Source organism: Schistocerca nitens, chromosome 6, assembly GCF_023898315.1.
Source record: "Schistocerca nitens isolate TAMUIC-IGC-003100 chromosome 6, iqSchNite1.1, whole genome shotgun sequence".
NCBI classification, from domain to species: Eukaryota; Metazoa; Arthropoda; class Insecta; order Orthoptera; family Acrididae; genus Schistocerca; species Schistocerca nitens.
This window is the reverse complement of record NC_064619.1, coordinates 405975306-405992135: the sequence shown is the minus strand read 5'-3', so window position 1 is coordinate 405992135 and position 16830 is coordinate 405975306. Positions and strand designations below refer to the sequence as shown.

Here is a 16830-nt window from a genome sequence, read left to right as displayed (position 1 = left end):
ACAACTACAGAAATCCGTAATTATTGATACATGTTCAATTACCCGAAAGTTCCTAAATGCAATATAACACATACCGTACAGTTAATAGGAAGTGACGCTTGATCAAGGTCCGCGTCACTTTCCATTCTTAACCAGACTTAACGTCTGAGAAAGTAAAGAAATAATAATAATGTAGAGAAAGCAAATTTTCCCCTTACCATCACTGTCAAATCTGAGGCAGTCTGATAGCAAAAACTATGTAAGTTACTGGAACAATAAAACCTTCAGTGAAAATTAGATGTAAGTTACATTTTCAGAACTGTCAGTGTGAAATAATGTTTTACTGAACTTACAAGTTTCTGGTGGTCTTTCCTTGGTACTTAATGAACCATCAGGTGTAACCATTTTTGAGAAAAACTGAGGAAATGGTGAAGTTACAGCAAGAGGCTTTTCACTTGTTGTCACTTGTGAGGCAGTAGCATATGAACAACAGGATAAGAAAAGAGACAGCATCTCCTGTACAGAAGAACACGAGTATGCTGGGCTCCTTGGATCCCCATTTGACCTATAAAAAATAGCAAACGAATGTGTTCCACTGTGTATTGATGAGCATTCAGTTGAGTACAAAACTCCAACAAAAATTAAACAACCAAAATGACACATCAACTACATAATCAGTTACTTAATATCAAATTACAAAGAACATGTAGGCAGTATATGCTGAAATGATGCAGAACATGTCAGAGTCCAGAAGCAATTATGCACTACGTACAGACTGTATCAAAAAGATATGACCAAACTTTCAGGAAACATTTCTCACACTTAATAGAAAGAAAACACGTTATATGAACATGGGTATGGAAACAACTTATCTCCATTTAGTGTACCCTCTTGGTTACAGTATAAAACACTTTTCGAGATGACGTGTTCAAAATGCCCTTTGTTAACAAGGATACTTGCATCAACCCACCGTTGCACTGAATGTCTGATGCACTGATGTATCCCTGGAGAAATGCATATTATTTCACAGACTTCAATATTATGAGCATGAAAACTCTGTATACCTTGTACTGGGGTTTGCTGCTCAAGAGCTTTCAAATGTCCTCACAAATAAAAAGCCATTTGCTTTAGGTCCAGAGATCATGGAGGCCAAATCTTTGTTGATAAAGCAAATCTTCAGATATACATCAGTACATCGGGGATTCAGTGTGACATTGAATTGATACATATGTCTTTGCTAAAGGAGAGCATTTTGAACATTTCATTTAAGAAAGTAGTCTGCCTCTGCAGCTGAGTGGTCAGCACAGCTGACTGCCATGCGGAAGACCTGGGTGTGATTCCTGGTATGATATGGGGGTGCACTCAGCCTTATGAGGCCAACTGAGGAGCTACTCAACCAATTAGTAGTGATTCCAAGGTCAGGCAACCCAACAATGTCTGGGAAAGCAGTGAGCTGACCACAAGCCCTTCCACAGCAGAGGATGACATGGTGGTCAGTTGGGCCTAATTTTCACATCTAGGACCAGAATGCAAATCTCTATCTTTCACCTACTTAGGGGAGTGTTTCATACTGTAACCAAGAGCGTATTTTGAACATTTAGTGCAAGAAAACACTTCAGGTACTGCTGGTACACTCTAGTTTCTGTGTGTTTTTCACAATTAAACTGATTATGAAGAGAAGTAAAAAATGATCTCTAACATGAACTAAAGCATTTCTGGACTCATGTCCATTTAACATATTTTCTTCCTCTACATGTGAGGAATGTTTCCTGAAAGTCTGCCCACACCTTTTTGTTACACCCCCTATATCCAGCCATTTACAGGTGACCACTTACAAGAGATAAATGCTGTATACATGTATTTTTGATTATTCAAGTAGCTAACATTGAAAATCTGGTACAGCAATAGTATGTTCTAGGTTACCATTCAAGCATTGTGGGATGTGAGTACATAGCAAAATCAAATTATTTTCATTCACTACTAAAAGTGGCTTTAGTACCTTTAACACACATTATATCAGGCAATTAACAGCTATTTTTAGTGGCGTCCCTAATCCATTTATGTTCCATATATTGTAGTGAACTTCAACTAGTGTTGTAATTTAGTGCACAACTCCTCCTTTCAGCCTGACCTGACTTACTTACACCAAAATTCAAACATCAATAAACAAGAATAAACATGTCTTGGCTTTCATGCCATGTTAGATTACTTTGGATACTCAAGTGGAAAGGCTACAGAAAAATTAAGCTGAGCTATCTATGACCTAATGGGATCAGCTTCATTACTCATGTCCCTCCATCACGGACACTGATACAATCTCTGGTAGTATATTAAGTTCCATGTGTTTGCATGTTCATAACATAATTCAGTCAACTATATATGAAAGTACAAGGTTGTGAAAACATAAAACTGGCCTAGAAAATATTTATAGAATGGCTGACATTGAACTCACCCCAGTTGATGAACATTATACGAGGGGGGATCAAATATAAATGGGATTTTTATTCCTGAACATCAACAGTTGGTAGGACTGGCCCTGTGCTTCTGCTACACTTAGGCAGGACGTTACAAGTGAGGAGAGCATGCTGTTAGGTATTTCCCACCGTTTCATCACTAATGCTCACAGTGTTTGACCAACAGGTGCACCCCTCCATTGTGCAATGCATAAGTATCAAATTTCTTGCTCTTGAAGGAGTTACAGTGGCGGAAATTTGCCAAAGATTGACTGCACAGTTTGGTGATAAAACATTATCAAGGATACGTGTATTTGCCTGGCATAAAAAGTTTAAGGAAGGACAAGAATGTGCAGAAAATCAGCAACACGATCACTGTCCTTGGACCAGCATTACAGACAAAAACATTCTCGTTGTTAAAAACATTACTGACGACGATTGATGGGTGAGAGTATCAGAAATTGCACAAGAAGTCAGAATCAGTTATGGGAGCTGTCAAGCAATCATCACAAATGACCTACAGTTCCGTAAAGTGTGTTCCAGATGGGTCCCTAAACTTTCGACCGAAAATCTGAAGTTGAGATGTTCGGAGGTCTGTCAGAGGCTTACAGCAAGGTTTGCGGAAGAAGGCGATGCATTTTTGAGTCGGATCGTCACCTGCGACAAAACTATTTCACTACTACACTCCTGAATCCAAACAAGCCTGTAAGGAGTGGCGGAGGAAAGGGGAGGCAGCACCAGGGAAAGTCAAGACTCGACTGTCAGCTGGCAAGGTTCTTTCAACCTTTTTTTTTTAGTCAACGAGGCATTTTGCAGATTGATTTCTTGCATGAGCAACACACAATCAATGCTGCTTACTACTGCAAACTGTTGAACAAGGCGAGAGCTGCATATCGCCACAAAAGATGAGACCAATCGATTTGACAGCTCATCCTCTTCCATGACAATGCGCAACCCCATACTGCAGCTCGAACTGTCTCCAAGCTACAGGAAATGCACTGGACTACACTTGATCAACCTCCTTACAGCGCGGACTTATCACCCTGTGATTTCCATTTATTCGGACTGCTTAAAGAAGCTCTAGGAGGGCGACGATTTGAAGATGACGAGAGTGTGGAAGACTTCGTGCGCAACTGGCTGGTGACACAACCCTGTTCTTTTTATAATGACATACGCTGGAATAAATGAATTTCCAAAGCAGGAGACTATGTGGAAAAATAAATTACAATTACCTTGAGTTTTTCAATAAATGAATGTAAATAAAAAATAAAATCCCATATATATTTGATCCGCCCTCGTAAATGATGCTGGAAATGGTCCCATTGACACTGAAGCAGTAGTGTGGTCAATTTACCAAACTTAGAGATGTGTAGCAGCTCTGCCAGAATGAGAGCAGCAATAGTGTCATCAATGTTCTGCTTAGCTCTTATAATGTGTGACGATTGAATATGCTTGACTCTTCAATTTTCCCCACAGGTAAAAATCACAGGGAAGATATCAGGTGATCGAGGTGGCCAGGAGATAGTGTTGTCTTGGCTCATTGTCCTTTTCACACCGAGCTCCTCATCCACTCGCGACAATATTGTCGAGACAGTGTGTGCTGTTGCTCCATCTTGCTGAAAATATCTGTCTACAGAGTTGTTTATCTTCTATGAGTTCATCCATACATGGATTATAAAGTATCGAGTTATGATGTGGACACAACATAAAACATAATTCTTGAGATCATGCAATGGCTCTTCAAACTACAGATAGGAATTTTATGATGCATACTGGTACATCTTCTATGAGTTCAGTATCTTGACAAACTGAACCACGTCTTATCTGAAGAAATGAAAAATATAGGATCCAAAATTTTGATTCAATTTCATTATTCAGCAAGCACTGGTGGAACTCAACACGCAAAAGTTTGCCTAACGCTTTAACTCATCCACAGCAATAAATTTGTAATGATACAGATGCAGATCATTTTTGATAATGTTTAGACACAACACTCTCTTAACTTCTACAAATAAAATGGCACTGAGATTTTGTCAGACTTTGTTCCATGCTTTCCTTCACTCAAGCAATGGTTTCTGTTGCTTGAACTCTTTCCAGTTGGTTACAATTTTTATTAACTACAGAGCCTGTTTCATGCCTATTTTCCACTAAGTTTTTCATTTCAGACTTCGTTGGATGTTTTGCCAAAACTCTTCCCATCTTAAACTCTTGCACAAATAGTTCTGCACACATTTTCCACAAACTGTGATTTGGATAACTCTTGAAACTGAACAGTCGCTGTTTTATCTTGAGTGTCTTTTGTGTTGTATTCAACAGATCACTAAACATGTCTGCTCCTTTCACTTACTCAAATGTAATGTTACAGCAAGGTACTTGGGACAGAGTATGTGGGAGATACACACCCACACCCAACTGCTGCATTGAAATCATGGTTTCCAGCATTTTCTGCAATGGGCAATTCTTTTGTTCATTAATAAGGGCCAATTTCACTTCAGTCTTTAAATATTTTCTGGGCCAGTTTTATCCCGCTCACCTGGCACAACAAACCTACTAGCATGAGTAGTAACAACTGACCATGACAACAAAGGAAGATGTTGAAAAGTTGAGTATACAAACAAATCTGTTGCAGCAAGTAAACTGAGATACATTTACTCTGAATGACACCATAAAAGACTATGTTCCCACATTACCAATAAACATATGTTAAGGATGGTGTTGACATGATTTGACACTTACCACAGAGTAGATATTTGATGAGCATGAACAAACACTTACAATATTCTTATTAGAAGCTTTTCATGCAATACAGGCTTTTAGTCTAACAAATAAGTTACTGTAGAAAATTATGCCCTGATCAACTGCAGTCTAATATGGTTTCTTAGTGATATGCCCCCCTCTCAAATATATACTATTTTACTATTTCCTCTCCCCCCCCCCTCCCCCAAAGAAAAAGAAAAAAGGAATCTGTGGTTACAAAGGCCAGGGGGTGATGTCATTTATTTATTTCTTGTGTATGTTTACTGACCATACAGGGTGTTGCTCTTCCCAGAGGTAAGCAGTACACCTATCAAAATACATAAATCTCATTATTTGTTGTTTATATCCAAACTGGCAGTGGCATTTTGGTATCCTGCAAAAGCAGTGTTACCTCTAGTTTAACAACAGGATGCAATATCTACTTATAATCCCGTGCAACGATGCCTAAGGTGCTAATATCAATGAGGAAGTCCCCCCCCCCCCCCCCCCTTTCTCTCCCTGCTGGAAAAACAGCCATCTCTTTCAATGAGTAATAAAGATGATACCTCAATGCTCTCTCAGTACTTCCTTTTTTGGAGCCCATTTTTTGATTTCAACTATCCAGCATTGCTTTTGGTCAAGACAGCAGTAATCTGAGGCAAGCTGCCCATTTATCAAATTTCCCACCATTAATAAACTTTACCAACAGTACCATAGTATTTGTGATACACTAGATATTTCTTGCAAAAGCTCTTATGACACTACATGGTCACATTTTCAAGTCAGTCACACTTTTTGAGATTTGTATTTCTCTGCTCTATTTCAGTTTAATATTGGTCATAAGTACACCTTCCACTTAAGTCTTAAGCATCTCTGTCACCTTTTGCTTTGTCTTTACCTCATTGATGGAAAGGGGGGAGGGGTATTTCTACTTGATGTTCAAGGACACCTCCTTGCTGGTCTGGTGTGTAAACGTAATGCACCCAATCTCCTGCAAACAATACTGTCCAACATAAAAGCTGAAACACATCTGGCAGACCTGTCTAACTTTGTAATCATTAACAATGGTTTTATTTGTTCATAAAATGCATGCTCAACACTGAACAGTACACCATAATAAACAACCACTCAGGAGTGAATCTGCAACAGAAATAAAATCAGAATTAATTCTGTCATCCCCAATAGGATATTCCATAGCTTGAATGCTGTTGCCTGGTTAAAACTGTGTGCAGTTCTCATATATCAATGGCATTTCACAATAAGTCATATGATAATCCTCCTTTTTGTTTCAAAATTCGACAGGAACTCTTGAGATAACACAGTAGATCCAGAATTGCTGGAGAAGATGAGGTGGAACGAATGACTTAACCACAAACTAATGGTTAATGTCACACAGTCATGTTGCAGTTAATATTGAAGATAACAGTATTATCATGTTGAATACATTTTCCTTTCTACTTTTCCATCTTAGGCTACAAGGCTGTGAATACTCAAAACATATGACAATGTCTTCATGCTGATATTGCTTCTACAGTGGTATCAACAGTTGTTTCTTGTTTTCAGGCTGTTCCACTCAATAACACTGACCTTTTAAGTTTAGTGGCAGGAACGCCTCGTAGAGTTAGAGACTGTATCCATATACGGTCCTCTTGTAGTGGACAACTAGGTGTCAGGCTTTCCCAGAGGGGACCATCCCAATTTTCCAATGTGTCTAGTAGGAAAGCATCTTCTTTTAAACTGAAGGGCAGAGAGAGACTGACTGCAGCAAACGTTCTGCCAACGCATGATAACCCACTGCACATGTCACCAAGCGAAGATGGTGGTGTTCGCAGTCGCCACGGTAACGTCAAAGTTTCCAGTGCAGCTGCTATCAATGAACTGCTGTGGTATAACAGATCTGCCTTAAAGAAAAAAGAAAAAAACAGTATAACTTACTAACATGCAAAATGCTGACATTGTATTGTCACCTGACAATTGGGTGAAATAAAAACTAATAACTGGAGAGGAAAGAAATGAAGTAGCAAACTACTTATGGAACATTAAAGTATTTTTCCAATACTGTATGGAAGACACAACTAAAAAGACTAAGCAACTCTGGCACATTTTCATTACTGTAAATATAAGGCAAACCAATCAAATTTAACCATTATACATTCAACAATTACAATAGCTGCCTATTGAATAAATAGCTATCAGTACCATTAGTGTACAGGATGCCAATATTACACTGTCCAATCACATAAATGTGTCCACTTGTCAAAAGCCCGAATAACCAAATGCTGCAGTGCAGATCACTGCAAGACATGCAGAAAGAGAGTCAATGATGTTCTGGAAGGTACTGAAAGGGATGTGGAACCAAGCACTTGATGGTCCTACAGATTCTTGAATGGGTTTAAATCCAGGAAGTTTGTTGGTCAGTGGAGTATGGTAAACTCATCCTGAAACTCTCTGAACCATGGATGTACATCGTGTGCAGTGTGCCACATTGCACTGTTTTATTGGAGGATGTCATTGTGCCGAGGAAAAACAAACTGCACACAGTGGTGGACATCATCCCCAAGGATCAATGCATACTTTTGTTGATCCACTGTGCCTTCCAGAATAAAGATATCATCAAGGGAATGCAATGAAAACATTCCCCAGACTATAAGGCTCCTTTCTCTGACCTGAACTCTTTCTTTGATTGCTGCAGGGTGTTTCACACTGACACACTAATGGTCACATATCCGATGGAGCATAAAGATTCATCTGAAAAGGCCACCTGTGCTACTCAGTGGACATCCAGTTGCAGTACTGGCATGCAAATTCCAGCCATTGTCACTGATGAACAGCAGTCAGCAAGGGTGCATGAACCAGGTGCCTGCTGCAGAGGCCCATACACAACAATGTTCGCTTAACAGTCATCGAGGATGGTCAGTTGCTCAACTGTTGCACATCTATTCACCTGCACACATCTCTGCAGTCGCTCTTCACTCATTGTCTATGGCGCGTGACGCACCACAGTTGCCTCAGTGCTAGTTTTGGATAATGCCATTTTTCCATACATGGTATACTTTAACCGCAGCAGTAAGTGAGCAGTTTAGAAACTTATAAGTTTTAGAAATGCTTGTATCCTTGGCCTGAAAGCCAATAATCATGCCCTTTTGGACGTCAGATACATCACTCTGTATCTGCATTGTGACAATGATTGCACTATTTTATGCGCCCCCCCCCCCCCTTATCCCCGACATACTTTGTATACCTGCCCCTGCTGGTGTTTCCACTGGCCATCTGTAAGTGATTAATGCATGTTCACATTGAACACAGACCGTGGTCACTTTAATGTGACTGGACCATGTATAAATTCTTAGCCAGAAATTGGAATAGGCTGCTGTCTGAATTTCCATAAAATTGGAACATTTTCGTTATACATCTGGAGAAGAGCAAATTAGTAGCCCTAATATAGACAGAGATTTTGAAACAAAATTTTGAACTGTAAGTCATTTCCATGGACAGATGTAGACTCTGGTGATAATTTGTTGGTTATTAACTGCAGATTGAAACTGAAGAAATGTGATAAAGGTCACAGATAAAATGAAAGAACCAGAGGTTGCTGAAAGTCTCAGAGTGAGTATTAGTAGGTCAATGGGTAGCTTTGAGAGATGAGGTAATTAAGGCAGCAGAAGATCAAACAGGCAACAAGACTTGACCTGGTAGAAACCCCTGGCTAACATAGGAGATACTGAATTTAACTGATGAAAGGAGAACATTTAAAAACACAGCAATGGCAAAAGGTAACACAGGAACCTAAAAAAAATGAGGTGGACAGGCATGGCAGGAAGCTGCAGAAGTACACATGACTAGGGGAATGACAGATGCCACCAACAGAAAAATTAAAGAGCCCTTTGGAGAAAAGAGCAGCAGTTATATGAATGAGAAAAGTTCAGATAGCAAGCCAGTACTAAACAAAGAAGGGAAAGCTCCAAAGCTACGTAAAAGGTCTACATAAGGGAAATGAGTCCGCAGCTCGTGGTCGTGCGGTAGCGTTCCTGCTTCCCACGCCCGGGTTCGATTCCCGGCGGGGTCAGGGATTTTCTCTGCCTCGTGATGACTGGGTGTTGTGTGATGTCCTTAGGTTAGTTAGGTTTAAGTAGTTCTAAGTTTTAGGGGACTGATGACCATAGATGTTAAGTCCCATAGTGCTCAGAGCCATTTGAACCATTTTTTAAAGGGAAATGAACTTGAGGGCAGTATTGTAGAAAGGGATGAGGAAGTGAATGGAGTAGGTGACATACCCTCACAATTACTGAGATCCTTGAGGGAGCCAGCCATGACAAAATTATTCCATCTGGTGTGAAAGATATATGAGGCAGGTAAAATACCCTCAAACATCAAGAAGAACATAATATTTCCAATTCCAAAGAAGGCATGTGCTGACAGTTGTGAATACTACAGAGCGATCAATTTCATGAAGGCAAGTGCTGACAGAAGCAAATACTATAGAATGATTAATTTCATGTCATGGTTGCAAAATAATTACATGAGTTATTTACAAACGAAACAAAAAAAGTTGTAGATGCCGACCTCGGCAGGGCAGATTCATATGATTCCCAGAGGAATGTACGAACAAGCAAGCTAATACTGGCCCTATGAATTATTTTAGAAGATAGGTTAAAGAAAGACAAAGCTATGTTTATAGCATTTGTGGATTTAAAGAAATATTTTGACAGTGTGGGCTGAAATACTCTCTGTGAAACTCTGAAGGTAGCAAGAATAAAGTACAAGTTCAGATACAATACTGCAGTTGAAAGGGGTAAAGAACATGAAAGGGAGGCAATGGTCGAGAAGGGAGTGAGGCAGGGTTGTAGTCTATCTCCAACATTATTCACTCTGTATATGATCAAACAGTAAAGGAAATGGAGAAATCTGGAAAGAGAACTGAAGTTCATGGACAAGAAATCAGCACTCTACGGTATGCTGATGACAATGTAATTCTGTCAGAGAAGGCAATGGACTTGGAAGAGCAGTTGAACAGAATCAATAGTGTCTTGAACAGAAGTTATAAGATGAACATCAATAAAAATAAAACTGGGGTAATGGAATGTAGTCAAATTAAATCGGGCAAAGCTGAGGCAATCAGATTAGGAAATGAGACACCAAATGTAGCAGATGAGTTTTCTTATTTGGGCACCAAAATAACTGATAAAAGAGGAAGAGAGAATCTAAAAAATATATATAAGCATTATGAAGTGTTTTCTAAATGCATTTATCTCGAATGCAGCCACGTATGGAAGTGAAAAGTGGACAAAATCACTTCAGAGAAGAAGAGAACAGAAGATTTTGAGATGTGTTGTGAAAGAATGCTGAAGATTAGACGGGTACATCAAGTACCTAATGAGAAGGCACTGTATCTAATTGGGGAAAAAAGAAATTTAAGGCACATCTTGATGGAAAGAAGGGTTAGGAGTAAAGGTAACAACTCCTTGGATAGTAGAGGTGTTGAGTCATTGATAGGCACACAAGCAAGACTGAAAATTTCACTAGCTTTAGAGACGAATCATTTTCTTGGATAAGGTATATGTACATACACATACATACACATGTAGAACCTGTACAGCTACATTGTGCTGGCTGAATACACAATACTTCAACTACAATTCAGCAGGTAGACTGGCGTGATGGGCTGTGTCAGGTAGAAAGGGTTAGGGGAAAAAGAGGTGAGGAGTGGGAGGGACAGCTCAGAGAGAGGAAGCAGGTGTTCAAGATAGGAATATGGGAGGGAAAGTCAGCAGGTGCACAGGGCAAGAATTTGACACACAGGCAATGGAATCCATGTGTTCGTGCTGTGAACAACGGTGATGACTGGGGGAACTAGACTGGGAGGAAGTGCCAGAACAGAGGAACAAGAGACTGCAGAGAGGCAGGTCTGGGTGCAATGGGTTAGCAGATATTGAGGCCAGGAGGATTACAGGAACAAAAGATGTGTTGCTCGGTAGTCGAGAAAGGTTGATACCTGTGGCAAACAAGTCAGATGCCATGGGTTGTGAAGCAGTCATTGAAATCGAGCATGTTGTGCTCTGCAGCCTCTGAATGATCAAGTCAGCTCTTGGTCACCGTTTGACGTTGGTGGCTATTCAGTTGGGGGTACAAGTTGGTCAGTGGTCACAGTAGTCATTCCATGTTTTACACCCCCCCCCCCCCCCCCCTACCATCCTCGATGTACTTTATATACCTTCCCCTGCTAGTGTTTCCACTGCCCATCTGTAAATGGTTATTACATGTTCACCTTGATCACAGACATAAAATGCTGTGTAGAAACTGCAGCAGAGCTCGCATATGACATGACTGTTTTCACATGTTGCCCTGCCTCTGATGGACTAGTATAAGCCTACTATGGGACTGGAGATGGATGTGCTCGATGGGTGAATTGGACAGGTATTGCACTTCGACAGAGATACGACTCATATGGTAAGGGGATGGAAGTATGTGAGGCATAGGAACTGACTGGGGTATTATGTAAGGTGGGTGAGTAGCAGAATACACTTTAAGAGCAGTGGGAAGGACTGCGGGGAGGATGTTCCTTGTTTTTGGGCATGGTAATTGGTAGTTGAAGCCATAGCAAATGACCCAGTTCAGTTGCTCCAGTTCAGGATGGTACTGGGTGATGATGGGGATGCTCCTTTCAACTGGTTCTTGGGGTTTGTATGATCATCAGGTAGGTGGGGGAGAGGATTGGGTGTGGCAAATCTATTTGTGGACTTACTTTGGGGTTTCTGCCAGTCTGTGAAAGTCTTAGTAAGATCTTCAGCATGTTGGGAAAGCGAACTCTCATCACTGCAGGTTCGCTACCGACATGTGGCTGTCCTACATGAGAGTGCCTTTTTGGAGTCGAAGGTGTGAAACCTGTCAAAACGCAGGTACTGTTACTCATTAGCGAGCTTAATATGGGCAGAAGTATGGATAAAACTATCAGAGGTGGAGTCAATGTCCAAAAAGGTGGCATGTTGGGCTGAGGAGGACCAGTTTAAAGGGATTGGGGAGTAGGTGTTGAGGTTGTAGAGGAACAATCATAGGGTGTCTTGGCCCTGGTTCCAGATCATGTAGACATAATCATTGAACCTGAACCAGACAAGAGGTTTGGCATTTCGGGAGGCTATGAAGGTTTCCTCTAGACAGCCCATAAACAGGTTCGCATTGGATGATGTCATGTGGGTGCCCATGACTGTGCCACAGATTTGTCTGTATATCTTCCTGTCAAAGGAAAAGTAGTTGTGTGTCAGGGTATGATTGGTAAAGTGTGTAAGGAATGTGATAGCAGGGCTGGAGTCAGAAACATTGGAAGAGACAGAGTTCAAGAGCAGCAAGACCATATGCTTGGGGGGGAAAGGGCGTGCACAGGGAGATAGCATTAACAATGACCAGTAAGGACTCGGTTGGTAATGGGATCAGAACAGTTGAGAGTTGGTGAAGGAGGTGGTTTATATCTTTGATATGAAAGGCAAGAATATGGGCAATTGGTTGAGGGTGATAGTTGACGAAAGTGGAAATTCTTTCATTGACAGCACAGGAACCAATTCATAAATTATTTTTCTGATGAGTTAATGCCTTTACTCCTAAATTATTTATCTCATAAACTGTAAGCTTCACTCCTAAATTATTTATGTTCTGCCAGAACTCCCAATACTGTATGTATATTTAAAATAATATGTGACAATGAGAAAAAGCTTAAATTATGCTTAAATCCATTAAGATAAATCATTTTTACAGGACAACAGAAAAGTGTTTCCTTTCTGATATTATTGTCATATTCTGTAAAGCACAGAGGGGACCATCCCAATTTTTCAATGTGTCTAGAAGGAAAGCCTTTCAAACTGAAGGGCAGAGAGAGACTACCTGCAACAAACGTTCTGCCAACACATGATAACCTCCTCGAACGAGATAACTGCAACTGCCTACTTGCTTATCACAATGACTTACAATGGCTCCACTGGGAGGACGTATAGATTAATTCAACAGATGCCCTTGGAACTGCACACTTGGTGTGGTGGCCCAACACTGAAAGAAAACTCCCAATTCCCCGAAGCCACTTGTTCTATTTCTTGATTGTTACATACGTGGGAACATCGTCACTTGGTTAACGGACTTTGCTCTGGGAGAGAAAGGACACAGGACACCCTCTGCTGTGGAGTCTACATGGCTACTGACACATGTTTGTGTGAACAAAGCAGATATATGCATGCAGATGCCATACCAACTGCTGCAAGCAAACACAGAAAACATTTTGAGTGAATATACTTGTACAATCAAACTGTCAATAAATATCTCAATTAAATTTTATAATAGCATATGTTTAATGTGAAGGAAGAGGAGATTAGCGTTTAACGTCCCGTCGACAACGAGGTCATCAGAGACGGAGCGCAAGCTCGGATTAGGGAAGGATGGGGAAGGAAATCGGCCGTGCCCTTTCGAAGGAACCATCCCGGCATTTGCCTGAAGTGATCTAGGGAAATCACGGAAAACCTAAATCAGGATGGCCGGACGCGGGATTGAACCGTCGTCCTCCCGAATGCGAGTCCAGTGTGCTAACCACTGCGCCACCTCGCTCGGTTTTAATGTGAACACCCTGTAGTTTGGGATAAATGTAGCATATACTGCCATCTGTGAAAATCATAGCACCGTAAAGGAATTATCAGAAATGAATGTGTCCCCTTCACGAATAGCATTCTGACGTCTATATTTAGTTTTATTAGCTGTCACATGAGCATTACAAGTGAGTCACCGGTGACAAACTCCCAACATGTACAAATGACTATAAGCCAGCTAATGACCTCTACAGGTAAGAAAAGATAACTGTCATGTAGGAAAGAAAATGAGTGCTCCTAGCAATATTTGTACAAACACTGTACTTTAAGATTGTAGGTCCAGGAATGTATCGAAGGAAGTTTGCTGCAGTTTCTCTTATGTAAATTACTGTACCCCCCTAAAGACTAGAAAATAAAACAGGTAGTTACAGTTTAATATATTATAAACAACGAAGTTATTAGTTATTAGAAATGGAACATCAGCTCTGCTCGAGGACAGGAGTGTGTGTGTTTGAGGTTTACGGGCGCTAAACAGCGTGGTCATCAGCGCCCAAACGCATAAAAACAGGAACACATGCAGTGAAGGGACTAAGATGGACAGCGAACAAGGAGAACGGCGAAAAGACACAGACCTGACGCAGTTCCAAATCCTCACAGACAGAGGCAAAACAAGAGGAGAAGAAACACACTAAAAAAGGAAAGGAAACACAAGGAAAGGAGGACAGAAACCGAAGGGAAACTAGGAGGTATTCGTGACTGGCGGACCTCTTCCCTAAAACCTGGGTGAGCCAGTCACCCAGCAGCACATTAAAACCCTCTCCCTAAAATCCGAGGCAACAAATTGGACAGGACACAAAACCGTAAGACCTTAACCACAGTCGTTGCGTCATCATGCAAAATAGAGGGCAAATCCGGTGGCAAAGAAACCACCGCCTTCTGGTCAGAGAATAAAAGACAGTCAAGTAAAATGTGGCGGACAGTAATCTGGACGCCACAAGCACTGCAGATTGGGGGGTCCTCCCGCCGGAATAAAAAACCATGTGTTAAGGGACTGTGCCCGATGCGGAGGCGAGTGAGAACCTCATCCCACCTGCATGACTGGTAGGACGTACGCCATGGCCGCGTGGTGGCCTTGACCAGACGCAGCTTATTGTCACCGACTGCCAGCCACTCCTCTTCCCATTGACGCATAACACGAAATCGCAGGAGGGAGGTAACATCATGGAGGGGGACGGCACATTCAACAACGTGAGGGAGGGAACATGCATCTTTGGCAGCCACATCCGCCAGTTCGTTTCCCCGAATACCCACGTGCCCCGGCACCCAGCAGAAAGAAACCTCCTTCCCCTGCCGTTGCAGGTGGAGTAGGGCATCATGGATGTTCTGGACGACCGTATCCGCTGGGTACAAGTGTTGCATGGTCTGAAGGGCACTCAGGGAGTCAGAACAGATGAGGAACTTAAGACGGGGAACACATCTCATCTGCTCCAATGCCCGCAAGATCGCAAACAATTCGGCATCAAAGATGGTAAACGCCGCAGGAAGTCTTAACTTGACGACTCGATCAGGGAAAACAACAGCACAACCAACAGAGTCCCCCTGTTTAGAGCCATCCGTAAATACTGGTACATGGTCGGGATGCTGGTGTAAAATATCGGAAAATAAGGAGGTAAAAACAAACGCAGGAGTGCAGCTCCTCCGTACTCTGACAAGTCTAAAAGGACGCTGGGCCTCTGGAGCAACCAGAGAGGCAGGCGGGTAAAACCTTGTCGTTGGGGGGCCACACGCTCCACACCAAGGGACTCAAGCAAATGCTTGGCACGAATCCCAAATGGTCTCGTTGCCCTGGGACGACTGGAAAAGATACGTTCCATAGGCGGTCGGGCAATGGTAGGGTACGCAGGGGAGGTAGGACAGGCAAGGAATTGACACACCTGTCGCACCATGAGGAGTTTCCGCCGGATGGCGAGCGGCGGTTCTCCTGCCTCAGCACACAGGCTGGGGATGGGACTGGTACAGAAGGCACCAGTGGCCAGCCTGATACCCTCATGGTGTACTGTGTCAAGAATCTTCAGATACGAAGGCCTTGCTGACCCATACACGGTGCAACCATAGTCAAGACGCGATCGGACGAAAGCCCTATAAAACTGCAGCAGACGCGCCCGATCTGCTCCCCAGGACCGATGGCTCAGACACTTCAAAATATTCAGTGCCTTCAGGGCCCGCACCTTGAGGTCTTTAAGGTGAGGCAACCACAACTTGGAATCAAAAGTGAGGCCCAGGAACCTCACAGTGTCTCTAAAAGGAAGAACGGTGTCCCTCAGACGCAATTCAGGGGAGGTAAAAAGACGTCGAGAACGATTAAAATGAACACACACACATTTGTCTGCAGAAAAGGTAAAACCCGTCTTAGCAGTCCATGCCTCTAAGCGCTTTATCGTAAGCTGCAACTGCCGACTAGCAGTGAGAAGACTGGAGGAAGAACAGAAAACAGCAAAATCGTCCACAAACAAGGAGCACTGGGCAGGACTCTGGATAGTGGACGTGATACTGTTAATGGCGACGGCAAAGAGGGTGACACTTAAAACGCTTCCCTGAGGAACACCATTCTCCTGCACGTACAATTCAGATAGCACACTACCAACCCGATATCAAAAGAGGCGGTGGGAAAGAAAGGACCGAATGAAGATGGGGAGACAGCCACGAAAGCCCCACTCATGGAGTTGATTGAGGATAAGGCGGCGCCAAGTAGTGTCATACGCCTTATTAATGTCAAAGAATACACCTAGACAATGCTGGTTACGTAGGAAGGCCTGCTGGATGGTCGCCTCAAGCAGGGTCAAGTTGTCTATAGTGGAACGACATCTCCGAAAGCCACACTGAGAGGGGCTAAGGAGCTGCCTGGTCTCGAGCAGCCAAACCAGGCGACGGTTGACCATGCGTTCCAATGTCTTCCCGACACAGCTCGTCAGAGCAATACTTCGATAACTACTGGGATGCGTTCGGTCCTTCCCCGGTTTGAGGAGGGGAATCAAAATCGCCTCCCTCCACGAGTCAGGGTACGTGCCGGATAACCATACCATATTAAAACAATTCAGGAG

At 42.3% G+C, this 16830-nt stretch overlaps 1 protein-coding gene across 1 annotated transcript in view; it reads right to left on the bottom strand.

Moving 5' to 3' along the window:
- LOC126262731 (protein misato) overlaps positions 1-16830 on the bottom strand; it is a 94679-nt gene that overhangs the window by 8618 nt on the left and 69231 nt on the right. Inside the window, exons 6-7 of the mRNA XM_049959534.1 lie at positions 6756-7069; positions 333-544 (exon numbers count right to left, since the gene is read on the bottom strand). Of these exons, the coding sequence (XP_049815491.1) occupies positions 333-544; positions 6756-7069 (526 nt within the window). The remainder of the gene's footprint in view (positions 1-332; positions 545-6755; positions 7070-16830) is intronic.